At 42.4% G+C, this 16,512-nt stretch overlaps 1 protein-coding gene across 4 annotated transcripts in view; it reads left to right on the top strand.

Annotated features, from left to right (window-relative positions):
• The window catches only part of THADA (THADA armadillo repeat containing), an 828,919-nt gene that overhangs the window by 690,606 nt on the left and 121,801 nt on the right, over window positions 1–16,512 (top strand). For 3 of the 4 annotated variants that reach the window (XM_029593321.1, XM_029593322.1, XM_029593323.1), the window contains exon 32: window positions 9,009–9,421. In XM_029593321.1, the coding sequence (XP_029449181.1) occupies window positions 9,009–9,421 (413 nt within the window). Of the gene's footprint in view, window positions 1–9,008; window positions 9,422–16,512 lie in introns of those variants that run through there. The other variant, XR_003855359.1, reaches the window with a different exon arrangement.

Genomic DNA, 16,512 nt, shown 5'->3' with positions numbered 1-16,512 from the left:
GAGGGAGATTTGGTATTGGGGCATTTGTTTCAGTGCTGGAGCAATTTGTAACTCAGGGTTTTCTGCTTCTTTAAGTATCCTTCCAGGAACGAATGTTCTACCAATGGAATCGTGTAGACGTTGGTGCCATTGGTGATACCAGCAGCAATCCCTACCGCAGTTACTGCAGTTTAGTGAATATTACAGAAACTAAAGTACAATAAATCCATGCATTAAAGCAAGTTTTTTTTTCATCTTTATTTATGGTTTTAAGACAGTTAACAAGTTAAAAAACTTGACAGGAAATGGTATAGAGAGATCAAAAGCAATTTAGAAGGAAACAATACAATCCTATTAAAGGTACAGATCTCAACAATACTCGATTAGTCCACCATAATGGGGGTAATCCAATAGAAAATATGCGAAGCAAATAACATAAAATTTAACAATGAAAAGAAAAAGGCCTCACCACACTAATGTTGAGCTCTCAAATTCCTAAAGTCGGAACACATTATTAGGAGCTAATCCGTGTAGGAGAGGAATCTTGTCTTACTCTATAATTCAAAAAGGAATTTAGCTGGGAGGGGTTAAAAAAAAACATATTTGACCCCTGCATATTTAATAACACATTTACAGGGGAAATATAACCGAAACGTAGCCCCCAAACTAATTACTGTGGAACGCATTAACAGGAAACGTTTTCTTTTCGATTGTGTTACTTTAACAACATCAGGAAACATACGTATTTTATTTCCTAAAAACAGTGGGGCAGATTTTAAAAGCCTACCCGTGTAAATCCAGGTGTAAGTCCCGGGGCTTGAAAAAATGGGTGGGGTGGGGTGGTCTGGGGGCGGAGCAGGGGCATGGTCAGAGGCCTCTGCAAGGCCGCTGGGCTGGGGGATCGTGCGCCGGCAGTCGGCTGGAGTGCACAAGTTACGCCTGCCTCTGGCAGCGTAACTTCTGTGACAAAGGCACAGGGGGGGGTTTCCGGCTGGGGCGGGACAGGTAGCGGAAGGGGGGGGGAAGATTGGGGGGAGGGAATGGGGAAAGCCAGCTGGTCTCCCCGAGGGCTCGGCGCGCGCAAGGTGCACTAGCATGCACCCTTTGCACGCGCCGACCCCTGATTTTATAACATGCGCACGGCTGCGCATGCATGTTATAAAATTGGGCGTGCATTTGTGCGCGCCGGGTAGCGAGCACAAATGTACCCCGCACGCGTATATTTTAAAATCTGGCCCAGTATGTCTCTCTTCCGAAAGAACATTTTAAGTACAAAGTCCTGGTCTGAGTCCAAGGCAAATGTGACAATTAAGGTTGCAGATGTAATTTCCTCTTCCATTGAACTCTCCAAAAAAGAGGACAAATGAGAGATATTTGATGTTACTGTATCTGCGGGTCTTTTATCCATCTGCGAAGATACTTTGTCTGGCGAATAATACGCTTTTGAAATGGGTGGAGACAGATTTTCTTTTATAGATAATACTTCCAAAAAATATTTGCGTGCATCTCTACTGATGTTGTAAACTTTTTTTTTTGAAAACTCAAAATCCTAAGATTACATCGTCGGATAGTATTTTTCAAGTTTTCCATTTTATTTTGTAGAAACATATGGCCAATCGAAATGGTATCTATTGATTTTTGCATAATTGTCCCCTTGGACTCCAAAGCTTCTACTTGAACTTTAATTTGCGAGCATTGTGACTGAGAACAATTGAGTGTAGTAACCAACTCGCGTTGTTGAGAGACAAATTGAGAAACTTGATTCGATAGATTAGCAATAGCTTCCCAAATTATGTCTAAAGTAATACTAGGAGGCTTTGTTAAGGAAAGTGTTATTACATCTGATGGAAACACTGTACTTTGCCAAGCTATCGGTGATGTCGAGGAAATGTTTTGCAAAGATTCCCTTCCTTCACTTGTCCGGCAAACAGTTCCTACTGCTTGCTCTCCATGCTGGCTCCACCCAACACTGCCACTGCTGGCTGGTCTCGATCATCGGAGTGCGACAGGAGCATGCTGATCACATCAGCTTCTCCCACGGGGGGGCCAGGCTGAGGAGGAGCCCGAAACGGCTCCGGCAAAAATGATGACTCAGGGTCCAGGGTGGACATAGATGGCACACCACTCAATCGACCTCCCAAGGACTGCTCCACGGAGCGCAGTGGAGGCTCCTGGCTCCAGACTACATGCTGATCCATCGAGCCCGAAACCCGTGAACCTTCCAATACTTCAGGGAATGCTCTGGCCCTTCCCTTCCTCTTCCCCATTGGAAAGATTGAAGGTACTGTGATAGGAGGAAATTATGAGAGGGGATAAGGAGAGTCCAGAGTGCCACAGATTAGCGTGCAGCCATCTTGGATTCCCCCCGGGAAGTCCCTCACATTAAAGCAAGTTTTAATACACTTTAGTAAATAGGCTTCTATATTTCATTTATGGGAAGGACACTTTTCAAAGCTATTTATCTGGATAAATTGGCTAGACTAAAAATTCCCCTCTTCTACACGGCTAATGTAAACATTTCCCTCTTCTACCCGGCTAATGTAGCCAAATTTATTTATTTATTTATACGCTTTTATATCCCGAAGTTTAGCTAGAGGCCTTCACTCCGGTTTACAGGTGAAACAACGAAATTATAATTGCGAAAACAACTGGTATAACAACAAAACTGGTATAATAACAATGCTGGTATAATAACAGATTTGGTATAATATGGTATAATATATATTTACTATAATGTATAGCAACTGATACGGTATAATAACAGTACTGGTATAATAGCAGAAGTGGAGAGGTTATCGCAACGAATACGGAATGGTTAAGGTTAAGAGCTTATATAACAACAGATAGGGATTATCGTCGGTTGTGGAGGAATGTCAGTTGTGAAGAGATTAACTAACCATAGTAGCGTTTAACTATCACTGATAGAGGTATTCCTAAGGGTTTATTTAAATTGGGAGAATAAAACAGTGCATATATTTGACACTTTGAAAAATATGCGCTATTTTATCTCCTTTGAACTGCCTACACAAATAGCAGGTACAAAGAACATAGACATTTTTTAACTTCTCTTTCTTCACTATTCTGTTTCCCTTTTTTTCACTCCTGCTGTCTCTCTTTCTCATCCATATCATTCCTGTGCCCATTCGTTTTCTTTGATGTCTTTTTTGGCTTCCTTTCTTTCTACTTACTTCACTGTCTTTACCTGCATCTCTAATTTTCCATCCTTCTCCCTCATCCTCTCCCAACTGTATCCCCTTTTCTCAACTCCTCACATCTCTGTCTCTAAACCTTCCCCTTCCCCTTCCTACCACCTCTTTCTCCATCTCATTCCCTTTTTTCTTTCCTCCCTTCCTTGCTGTCCCTTTTCCCTCAAGTGCACTCCTTCCTCTCTTCTTTAGCCCTCTACCTCTTTTTCCCTCAGCCCTCCAAACCCCACATTTCTCTTTTCTCTTTCACTTACTCCCTCTATTCTTCTCACACTGCTTTCCTCACCTCACCCTTCTCTCTCAGTTGGACCGTTAGATGATTGAGGGGTTAAAGGGGCACTTAGAGAAGATAAAGCCATTGCGGAAAGATTAAATGATTTCTTTGCTTCGGTGTTTACTGAAGAGGATGTTGGGGAGGTACCCGTACTGGAGAAGGTTTTCAATGGTAATGATTCAGATGGACTGAACCAAATCATGGTGAACTTAGAAGATGTGGTAGGCCTGATTGACCAACTGAAGAGTAGTAAATCACCTGGTCTGGATGGTATACATCCCAGAATTCTGAAGGAACTCAAAAATGAAATTTCAGACCTATTAGTAAAAATTTGTAACCTATCATTAAAATCATCCATTGTACCTGAAGACTGGAGGATAGCTAATGTAACCCCAATATTTAAAAAGGGCTCCAGGGGCGATCCGGGAAACTACAGACCGGTTAACCTGACTTCAATGCCAGGAAAAATAGTGGAAAGTGTTCCAAACATCAAAATCACAGAACATATAGAAAGATATCGTTTAATGGAACAAAGTCAGCATGGCTTTACCCAAATCTTCACTTTTTTGAAGGAGTTAATAAACATGTGGATAAAGGTGAACCAGTAGATGTAGTGTACTTAGATTTTCAGAAGGCGTTTGACAAAGTTCCTCATGAGAGGCTTCTAAGAAAAGTAAAGAGTCATGGGATAGGTGGCGATGTCCTTTCGTGGATTACAAACGGGCTAAAAGACAGGAAACAGAGAGTAGGATTAAATGGACAATTTTCTCAGTGGAAGGGAGTGGGCAGTGGAGTGCCTCAGGATCTGTATTGGGACCCTTACTTTTCAATATATTTATAAATGATCTGGAAAGAAATACTACGAGTGAGGTAATAAAATTTGCAGATGATACAAAATTGTTCAGAGTAGCTAAATCACAAGCAGATTGTGATAAATTGCAGGAAGACCTTGTGAGACTGGAAAATTGGGCATCCAAATGGCAGATGAAATTTAATGTGGTTAAGTGCAAGGTGATGCATATAGGGAAAAATAACCCATGCTATAGTTACAAATTGTTAGGTTCCATATTAGGTGCTACCACCCAAGAAAGAGATCTAGGCGTCATATTGGATAACACATTGAAATCGTCGGTTCAGTGTGCTGCGGCAGTCAAAACAAACCGAATGTTGGGAATTATTAGAAAGGGAATGGTGAATAAAACGGAAAATGTCATAATGCCTCTGTATCGCTCCATGGTGAGACCGCACCTTGAATACTGTGAACAATTCTGGACGCTGCATCTCAAAAAAGATATAACTGCGATGGAGAAGCTACAGAGAAGGGCGACCAAAATGATAAGGGGAATGGAACAGCTCCCCTACGAGGAAAGACTAAAGAGGTTAGGACTTTTCAGCTTGGAGAAGAGACGACTGAGGGGGGATATGATAGAGGTGTTTAAAATCATGAGAGGTCTAGAATGGGTAGATGTGAATCAGTTATTTACTCTTTCAGATAATAGGAAGACTAGGGGGCACTCCATGAAGTTAGCATGTGGCACATTTAAAACTAATCGGAGAAAGTTCTTTTTCACTCAACGCACAATTAAACTCTGGAATTTGTTGCTAGAGGATGTGGTTAGTGCAGTTAGTATAGCTGTGTTTAAAAAAAGATTGGATAAGTTCTTGGAGGAGAAGTCCATTACCTGCTATTAATTAAGTTGACTTAGAAAATAGCCACTGCTATTACTAGCAACAGTAACATGGAATAGACTTAGTTTTTGGGTACTTGCCAGGTTCTTGTGGCCTGGATTGGCCACTGTTGGAAACAGGATGCTGGGCTTGATAGACCCTTGGTCTGACCCAGTATGGCACCTTCTTATGTTCTTATCATCAGATGGAGTCCCGACACGGAAAATTTATGTCAAAGTCCATGCGAGGTCCCTCTCTAGTCTCTCTTTTTAAGCATCGCAGTGTGAGTGAGCTCACTGTAGCTTTTTGGCCTTTTTGGAAAACTTCTTGTTTTCTTTATGTTTCTTGCTTTCCGCAGGTGATTCTTTGCGGTATTCTATGCAGGGTCCCTCTCAGTGCTTCTCCGTAGAGTCCTTGTCATGGTTTTTGGTGTTTCTGGTAAGTTTCCTTTTGCGGTCAATTTCCTGCGGCGGCAGTGCTTTGGTGCCTGCCGGCCATTGGTCCCCACCGCCATTGATTTTGATTTTGCAAACCTTTTATTTTGTCCTGTCATGGCCACATCCTATTTCTGTTGATGTCTGAGGACTATGTCCATTACAGACCCCCATGAGATTTGTATCCTCTGCCTGGGGTCTCGCATGACGTCTGGGGTTCCTGCTTAAGCGCACAAATGACCCCGAAGGGATGTCATCTTTGGTTCGACAAGACTGAGACATCGGCTGTCCAGCAAAGTTGTCCTGATCCAGACCAGTAACCAGGTAGCTATGTGGTATGTCAACAAGCAGGAGGGTACAGGATCGTACCTCCCTTGTCAGGAAGCAGTCCAGATTTGGTCATAGACCTGTCCCACAGGATGGTACTCCAGACCATGTACCTGGCTGGGATGGAGAACATGGTAACAGACAAACTGAGTCATGGATAAGTGGTCCCTGGATGGGAGTAGTGAATTGGATATTCCACATCTGGGGGAACCCGGATGTAGATCTGTTTGCGTCCCCTTGCAACAGGAAAGTGCCTTTGTTCTGGTCCCTGTACAGGTCAGACAGCAAACCAGCTTTGGATACCCTTGCCCCTCATTGGTACAAGGGTCTTCTGTTTGCATATCCTCCGATTCCCTTAGTATCGTAGACTCTCTTGAAGCTTTACAAGGACAAGGGGACTATGATCTTCATAGCCCCTTATTGGCCGAGATAGGTCTGGTTTCCACTCTTTTTGGTGTTGTCCATCCGGAGACCGATTAATCTGGGGACTTCCCCAGATCTCATCATGCAAGATCAAGGCAGGTTGCAGCAACCCAACTTCCAGGCCCTGTCGCTGGATGTTGATAGGTTAATTCTGCAACCACTCGATCTTTCAGAGGATGTGTCTTGAATCCTAGAAAACCTTCCATTAGAAATTCCTATGGACTGAAGTGGAGGATGTTTTTCATGTGGTGTAGCAGAAGGCCCTAGATTCTTTCTCCTGCACTACACAAAAACTGCTTGATTACCTTCTACACCTATTGGAAGCTGGCTTAAAGTCCAACTCCGTTAGCGTTCATCTGAGTGCAATTTGCGCATACCACCATGATGTAGATGGTTCGCCCATCTCTATACAGCCTATAGTTGTAAGCTTCATGTGGAGCCTGCTTCAATTGAAGCCTCCCCTAAGGCCTCCCGCTGTGTCTTGGTACCTCAATGTGGTGTTAGCTCAGTTGATGAAAGCTCCTTTTGAGCTGCTGCACACCTGTGCCCTGAAGTACCTGACCTGGAAGGTCATATTTTTGGTGGTAGTCATCTTAGCACACAGGATCAGTGAGCTCCAGGCCTTAAGAAATTGCCATGCTGGGTCAGACCAAGGGTCCATGAAGCCCAGCATCCTGTTTCCAACAGAGGCCAAACCAGGCCACAAGAACCTGGCAAGTACCCAAACACCAAGAAGATCCCATGCTATTGATGCCAGTAATAGCAGAGGCCTTAGTGACTTATCCACCTTATTCTAAGTTTTATCATCACAGGGTGATCTTGCATATGCACCCTAAGTTCCTGCCTAAGGTGGTGATGGACTTCCATCTTAACCAGTCCATCATCCTGCCACATTCTTTCCCAGGCCACATTCGCCCCAAGGCGAATGAGCCCTGCACAATTTAGACTGCAAGCGAGCCTTAGCTTTCTATTTGGAGCAGGCAGAAGTCCATAAACAGTCCATCCAACTTTTTATTTCTTTTGATAGGAATAGGTTGGGCATTGCCGTTGCCAGACTGTATCTAATTGGCTAGCAGATTACATCTCCTTCTGTTATGCCCAGGTGGGGCTGCATCTTGAGGGTCATGTCAAGACTCATTCTGTCGGAGCCATGACAGCATCGGTAGCCCATTTACGAGCAGTTCCCATGGAGGAGATCTGCAAGGCTGTGAAGAGGAATTCTATCCACACATTCACATCTCACTATTGTCTGGATAGGGATGGCCAATGCGACAGTAGGTTTTGCCAGACTGATCTGCTGAACCTATTTGAGGTGTAGAACCCAACTCTCCTCACCTAGGGCCCATTCTTTGGATTCAGGCTGTCTCTCCCTTTGTTACCAACAGCACTGTTGTAGTTGTGCCCGTTGGCATCTGGTTGGGAGTCTATTGATCCCCTTTTTGTTGGGGAGCAGCCTGTAGCTAGGGATTCACCTATGTGTGAGGACTACCATCCTGCTTGTCCTCAGAGAAAGCAGAGTTACTTACCTAAACCAGGTGTTCTCCAAGGACAGCAAGATGTTAGCACTCATGAAACCTGCCTGCCAGCTGCGGAGTTGGGTTTCTCCTAATTTTTCATGTATATATATAATTCTATGTTGTAAGACTGGAGAGGGACCCCATATGCACGCTTGGTATAGGGCATGCTGGGCATACTCAGTGTGCCAAGTCAAAGTTTTAGAAACTTTGACATAAGTTTTCCATGTCGGGGCTCCATCTGATGACATCACTCATGTGTGAGGACTAACATTCTGCTGTCCTCGGAGAACATCTGTTACAGGTAAGCAATTCTGATTTACATTTAAAGTTATCTTCTCTGAGATTTGGGACTTTACCCATGTCAAGAGAAGTGTTCCTTCCTTACTGGCCCTACAAGTTTTTGCATCAGCACTGATGCCATGTGAATTCCAGATTGCCTAGGGTTCCAGCCTTCTTTTCTCCCAGATTCAGTGTGTCTCTAATCATTTGCCTCTGGTCCCCTAGTTTCTTCCTGCAACTCTTTCCTCTGTGTACAGACTTTGCCCTTTTGTAGGCCTCCAAGTGTGTGGGGGGGGGGGGGGGGTTTGGGCTAGAGTGTGGTCCCTCTCTCTCTCCAAGCTCTGCAAAAAGACTCCCTAATGTTATATCCTTGTTTTTCCTTCTTGATCAACTTTATTTGTATTCCTATTTTCTTGTCTCTGGATTGTCATTATTCCATGCCTTTTCTTTTTCCTTTCCTATCTTTAATCCCTAACTGCATAGTATTTCACATCACACTCCAGGAGGCTTCATATGTTCTCTCTCCAAGTGCACATCCATGCTTAGTTCTTCATTCTGAGGGAGCTATTTTAAAATCAGAGCCAATCACAGTCAGAATCTTAGTTAAATATAGTAGTCTGTGTTGCCATGCTGAGAAAAATGTCAGCTCAGGTTTCAGCATTTTGGGGGGGGGGGGGGGGGGGGCTTTTTTATTTTGTTGCTGGTAATATTCTACCATGAAACAGGAGTTCATTTTCAGGGCTCAGGGTTCCTTTATTTTGTGACCATTTTCAAAGCATTTGTGGCAGTGATTTGCCATGTAAAAACAGCTTCATTCCATTTAATATTTTTGACAGAATCAGATTCTAAAATAGTATTGGTGTATGTTTGACATGTTCCTTCTGCTTGTGTTTTATTGTAGGCACCGTGGTGGAAGGGTTCTGGGAGGATATTAGCACAGTGATCACCGACTTTGAGTTCATGAGAGCCTCTTGTCACTCCTCTGCCATACCAGGACTCACTCAGTATTTGCAGAGTTTCACCAGACTGATGACATCCATGTTATCAGTGTCAGTTCATTGTGATTTAACAATGGATAATTCAACTGTCCAGGCAAAAACAGTGATTCCTCTGTTTCCAGTGGCCCAGTTGTTACAGTCTGACTTTCATGAGGTGCGTTTGCTGATTTTGGAAGCAGTTCTGTCATGGATGAAGCAGCCAAACTCCCAGCAGTTGACCAAGGACTACAGGAGTGTGCTGGGCATTTTATCTGGCACAGAAAAGATTCTGCTTGACATGGCTGAAAAGGAAAATAATCTTGAATGTTTCTGCATGGTAAGAATTTAGCATGTTTGTTACTGTAAGAGTTAACAAGGCACCATTAGGCCGGTGGTTGCTGTTTGTTATTAATTGGTGTCTGGACTGCAAGAAAAGTTTCAAAGGACAAAGGATATAAGAAACAATCTGGTTGATTTCCCCCTGTTGTTTTGGGGCTCTGAAGACAATTGCCTCAAGAAATTCTGTTTTTTGCCAAATAGCAACTGTTGTAAAAGACTTTGAAGTTAATTTTAAAACTTTTGCGCACTTTTATATGTGTATGTATAGGCACGTGCAAAACTGCTCTGGTATTTTATAACCTGCACGTGTGCAATGCATGTAGGCTATAAAATAGACAAAAATGTACCTGGGAACATGTGCGCACATGTAACCCCCGAGCAAATATATTTTTACACTTATCTAGATAAATTCCAAGTTATCCGGTTAAGTAGCAGCAATTATCCAGATAAATACCGATTTATCCAGCTAAGTGGCAGCAAAAAATCATATGATAAATAGCACTTTTTAGGCCTGGGGCTATTTGACTTAACCGGATAAGTAACGTTTTAAGATTTATCTGGCTAAATAGCTTTGCTGCTACTTAGCCAGATAAATCTGAATTTGTCTGGCTAAGTACAGCTAAGCCACTATGTAGCCGTATGTTATGCGCACAAGAGCCAGGCCTCTATCAAGGGGCGGTACCAGGGGCAGGGAGGGGCAGTCCTGGAGGTGGGGAGGGGGCGGGAAGGGGTAGTCCAGGGAGCGGGGTAGGGCCTTCCAAGGGGTCTGGGAGGAGAGGGGAAGAGGGAGGGAGGGTAGGGAGGGAAGAAAGTTCCCTCCCAGTCCGCTCCTTAATTGGAGCAGACTGGGAGGGAACTTGTAGAGGCCCGATCTCGTCACTGCGCGTAAACTGGGGAAATCTACCCCCCTGCGCGCGTCAGCCAGGATTTTATAACATGCGCGCGCACATGGACACATGTGCGTATTTTTTAAAAATCTTCCTGAAACTGAGGATGTCTATGCACATATCTTATGATTATACACCTATTTTATAAAAGTATGCATTAAAAAATCTTTGCAGAAACCTATGTTAAAAAAAAATGTGAGTTGAAACATGTGTGTACTTTTAGAAAGTGATATGCGATATTTTATAAACTGTGCATCTCCCACTGTACTGTTTATAAAATGCAGGTGTAAGTTTAGGTGCACTTACTTATGCGTGTGTGTACTGAGTTATGCACACTATTGAAAATTACCCTTCCTATATTTATCATGGGTGAAAAATAAATTAAAGGAACACAGGAGGTGGAGCCCGGCCTACAATGGGTTATTTGCTCACATATTTATATAGTTTTTTTCTGTTGCCCAGGTTTGAAATATCTCTGGAAGATCCTTTGCTACAGCCTCATATATATAGTCTATGAGAGCAATTTTGTTAATTTTCTGGCAAAATAGGCAAATTTAGCTCAAATAAGCCATGCTTTTTACTATATTCTTTGCTTTGAGGAAGAAAGGTGACATAAGCTTCTTTTGTCTAAAATCCAGTGGCTGCATTTTTTCATAGAAAAGCTACTTTAAAAAAGTCAGTACCACTTTCTCCACATACACCTTTTTTTTTTTTTTTTTATTCTTTATTTATGAGTTTATAAATTTACAAAGTAAATCAATTCATATAAAATTCAATTTATTTACATTGAAAAAATTTTTTTTTTGGAAAAAACAGGTTCTTATACACATAAAATTGTATTCACAATTAATTAATCATTACCATAATTATTTATGTGACCTGGTTCCAATTTTACCAAACAAAATATGGGATGCCTTATATAAGCAAGATTTAACAAAAAAGAAAGAAACAAGTTCTTATACTTGATAATACAGAAGTATTACAGATATTTATAGCCTCCAATTTCCGTCCGATCTCTAACCTCCCTTTTATTGCCAAGCTAATGGAAAGAGTTCTTTCAAGGGGCTAACTGAAAGACAGAAAATGTAGTTTAAAACATGATTTGCATAATTACTGCATGTGGTATGATTTCTTTCAGGTAGAGTTGTGTATGTATACATGAATGATGCCTACAGTATGAGTGTTGTGATTGTATTTGAGAGAGAACCTTTGTAGATGAAGTATGTTTGAAAGGGAGGCACATATTTGGTGACAGTTTTAGGATTGTTGTATAGTATATAGAGTATGACAAAGTGCTTTTAAAAAGGTGTATTTTTTTTCTTTTTTTTTTCTAATTCTGTTCGTTATCCTAATCTTAGATTTGTTAATTTCCCTAAGTGCAAATTAGTCTCTTCTAGAGAACAGTTAAAAAATTATTTCATTGAAATATTGTCACTTACATCAGAAAATCTTCCAGTGATAACAAATGTTTATTTTTAAAACTGAGAAAAATCAAGGTGAGAATTTAGAACAAATATCACAGGAAATAACATTAAATGTTACAGAACTGATTGAAAATGGTCCAGTAATGATTGGAAAACCAGCAGGAAATGATCCAGCACACAGATACTGACCCCAGCTCCATAATTACGGGGAGAGTTACTCGACAGACAGAGCCATTCTGTTTGAAGATGGAATCCCAAATGACATGAAATCTTACTTTGTGACTTTCGAGTGGGTAGCTGAGGTTGCTGTCTGGCTTCCTAATCAGCGAGCCACCCAACTCACTTTTTTTGTAACCAAAAAGATGCAGGCAGTTTACCACATCCAGGATGATGAGGAAGCTAAGGACTATATTGCATTAAAGGCAGGCATTCTGGATTATCTGGGGCTGAACCCAGAGACCTACATATGCTTCTGAGCAGCCCTCCTAGTCTCAGACAGGAATGCCTTTATGTGCTTTCCCAATACCTGAAGGACACGTGAATTGTTGGCTGAATCTTGCCCAATGTTTAGGAAAGAAAATGGCCACACTTAGTGCTTGAACAATTTGTAGATGATCGATACTATATACCCAAGAGTGGATCTGGAGACAAACCCCTGCCAAGTTAGAAGATGCTTCTGGTAGGCCGAGAGATTTTTGGAAACACAGACACCCTGGAAGACCCTTGCAGATGAACCCCAGGAAGCAAGGGACTAGTGCTTTCTATAAATTTCACTTAATAAATTGACTCAGGCTTTACGTAGACCAAAATGACTTCAGTATATTAATACAGGCTTTAGTCCTACCAGTCCTGCAATTCGCTGCACTATGGGATACCTATAAAATTTGTGAAATGTCTGCAAGCAATCTAAAATGTGACTGCTCAGCTAATCATGGGAATAGGCAGCATGTAATTCCAAACCTGATGACTCTGCACTGGATGCCAGTCGAAATGAGGATTAAATTTAAATTTCTAATGTTGGTCTTTACAGTGCTGCATGAAAAGGACAAAAGTATCTTAAACAAGCAATTAGGATATATACACTGTATCATAACCTTTGTTCTACTAATATCCATCAACTAGCAATTCCCTCATTAAGTCAATCAAAACTTCAGCCAACTCATAGTCAATCTTTCTTGATAGCCGGTCCAACACTATGGAACCTTGCTACCTATGGAGGTGAGAGAAGTCATTGATTGATATCTCTGTTTTAGGAAATGACTGAAAGCCTACTTGTTTACAGAAGCATATTCCAGTTATATCTCCTAAAGGTTCAACACTAGAACAACTCACTGGTATTAAATTTATTGTCCAGATATATTTTTATTGTTGAGTCTGCATAAAAATTCAGTATGCAGAATAGAAATGTTGTTATTAAATACATAAAACAAGTTCAGTCCCTTCCCCCTTCAGAAAATAATAAAGTTCTTCCAGGGAACACTATCAAAAAATGCCTGAAGCTCTACCTTTTACAGTACAGGTTCAGGGTGAGCCAAGAGCGCCTTTTCTTAGCATCTTCAAATACCTCTACATCCCTAAAGAGTTGGTAGCAGTACCCATTTATCCTCTCTTTCTGGAGGCATGGAAAATTATGTGGGAAGTCAAATCAAACTTTATTTTTAAATGTAATTTCAAAATTGTCCAAGGCAAGTTGCACATACCATACTTTCCTGTTGGTAAGAAGATGGACACCAAGGGCCAGATTTTCGTACCTATGTGCGGGCGTAGATTTGTGCACGCAACCCGGCGCGCACAAATCTATGCCCGATTTTATAACATGCACGCGCAGCCGCATGCATGTTATAAAATCTGTGGTTAGCGCGCACAACATTCCCTCCAAGGCCGCTCTGAAATTGGAGCGGCCTCGGAGGGAACTTTCCTTCCCCCCCCCCCCCCCCACCTTTATTTTTTTCATTTACGCCTGCCTCTGGGCAGGTGTAAGTTGCGCACGCCGGCCAAGTGCCGGTGCGTGATCCCCTGGCACGGCCACTGTGCCGGAGGCCTCGGTCCCGCCCCCGGACCTCTTCGCCCCTTTTTTCAAAGCCCCGGAACATACGTGCGTCCCGGGGCTTGCGCGCATCGCTGTGCCTATGCCGGATTTACGCACCCATGGCTTTTAAAATCTGGCTCCAAGTATCTTGTCGAGACAACCAAAGGAGTCAATAAGCCTCATTTGCGACTCTAAAATGTGGTTGTCAAATCCACCCTTTCAGGATGGAGCAAGATGTCAGACATGTTCTAGTCCAGCTCCAGATGATTGTCACTTTTGTTTAAATTCCTGCTTGCTCATTACCTGAAGAGATGGTCAAGAGAAAAGGCAAAATGAAGGTGTTACCATTCAATCTTAAGTCTGTTCTGTCTCAGGCCTGATTGATTAATTTGTCTCCCAGGGAGCTGCAACACTTCAAACATCTAGAACAATGCCATTGGAAGGTTTAGTGGGGGAGCGAGAGCCATTATCTTTCATGGCCCTAGAAGTTTTCGTTAGCCTGAAAGAACGACGAATACCAACAGTGATGGGGTGTCCTTCACGCCCATGATTTCCGCACCGTCATGCAAACCACCATGTTATCCAAACTCGATTATTGCAACGCCCTTTTCCTAGGCCTCCCAGCCTCTACTACTAAACCTCTTCAAATCCTCCAAAATGCCATGGCACGTATCCTAACAAACACAAGAAAATCCGATCATATCACTCCCATACTACAAAATCTCCACTGGCTCCCCATTGCATTCCGTTCCCAATACAAAACACTCACCATCCTACATAACACCCTATACAAAAACAGCTCCCCCTGGCTTGAAGATATGCCTCAATTCCGGCAATCGAACCGCCCCACCAGAAACGCCCTTGCCGGCACCCTCCAAACCCCCTCACTCAAAATTGGGCACCTCACTGCCACCAGGGAAAGAGCCTTCTCTATCGCGGGCCCCTCCCTCTGGAACTCCCTCCCGGCCAAACTCCGACTAGAACCATCCCTGAGCCACTTCAAAAAAGGAATAAAAACATGGCTGTTTAAACAGGCCTACCCCAACTCCTCTCAACCCTAGGCCTCCCACGCATACAGGAACCTGCATTCTATATACAGCCCTTCCCACCTTTCCCACCCTGGTAACCCTTCCAGCACACCCCATGCTCCCCCTAACTCCCCCCCCCCACCCCCCCCCCCCCCCCGCCTTTTAGCCTCTTCAGCCTCCCCCCCCCCAACCTTCTTTACCATATCATTCCCTCCCTTACCTCTACCTCCCCTTTCGCATATATTCTCCCCCCCTTTCCCTCTCCCCTCACCCCTCCCCCCAACGTTGTAAATAAGTTCACATATGTAATATGTAATTTTAAACCCATATCTTTCCAATTAAGTTATCCATGCTTGCTTTCTCTTTTCTCTCGTACTTCGCTTTTTACCTTGTTCTTTTTATCCAATTATTATCCAATTTCTCCCAGTTAAACCCCCTTGTTCAATGTAATTTCCTTTCTCAGTTAATTGTGAACCGACATGATGTGTCCTACGAATGCCGGTATATAAAATGTTAAATAAATAAAAATAAAAAAATGTTTCACAGGTGCAGTCCACAACTGAGAATGTCAGTACTCCAGTGGGTCTGAGTCAAACTTCTGCTTGAGCAGTGGCATCTAGCTATTTTAAGCTGCTGAAGTCTTCATTAGCTCCCTTGGAGGCCATAGCAGCAGAGGACTAGAGTCGGGCTGGCTTGCACTTGGAAGAGAAAGCTTGAGATTCCATTATAGTCAGCATTCCATCCAGAGAAACCCAACTTGTTCAGCCAGAAAGTGATTTGGATGACTATTGAGGGCTGGGTAAGACCCTCTTAGGACAGTATTCGCAACATTCTCCTCTACTGCCGTTTGTGACTGAGAAGGTCCAAACCCAGAAAGTTGGTCTTGTGGACAGCATGAGGAGGCTGGGATGTTTGGAAAGTAAAACTTATACAGTTCAACAGAAGGAGTCCTTTTTTTTTTTAATTTTTTATTTATCACCATTTTATAGATTACAAACAAAGATAACTTTGCTTTGAAAAATAAGAGTGTACATCAAAGAAAAAATGTTTTACTTTATCCTTTACAGCGGTATATATATATATATATATATATATATATAGAAATACTCTCTTTCTACTTGCGGTAATATGGGGGGAAAAACATAAGGAAATAAAGGGGAGAATGAGGAAATTGAAATACTAATCTCATCCAGCTACCCTGATCGCCATATCATACATCTTTGCACGGTTAATTGCTGTTGGTATTTTGCTCTTTAGAACACAAAAACTGCCTAAGCTGATCAGGGTTATAAAACACAAAGGTATTTCCAGAGGATTTAACAACACACTTAGCAGGATAGAAGGAGTCCTTTTTGGTTAAGGGTAACATTTATTTACATAGGTCTATCATAGCCTACCAACTCTGCTGGTAGGCTATGATATCATGCAGCCTATTATTCTTTTCTGTTTTAATGTCATGTATGATCCAGCTATACATCACATGAAGCTCTACATGTTATTTTGATAACAGCAGAGTCATTTAGGATTCAATATTCAAACAATCTAGGCACTTAAAATCTGTGTAAATGAAAATTTACCCCTACTGAGTACCTAAATTTAGGTGCCTGTTTTCACTAAACTAAAAAGCAGGTGGGGCCAAGGCAGGGAAAGGAAATTAGGAGTTGAGTACTGATTTCTAGCATTAGGCGCCTATAGATGAAGAAATAGACTCAGATTTAGGT

This window comes from Rhinatrema bivittatum, chromosome 3 (genome assembly GCF_901001135.1).
Source record: "Rhinatrema bivittatum chromosome 3, aRhiBiv1.1, whole genome shotgun sequence".
Classification (NCBI taxonomy): domain Eukaryota; kingdom Metazoa; phylum Chordata; class Amphibia; order Gymnophiona; family Rhinatrematidae; genus Rhinatrema; species Rhinatrema bivittatum.
Note: the sequence above shows the minus strand (reverse complement) of the source record. Positions and strands in the feature narration are given on the sequence as shown.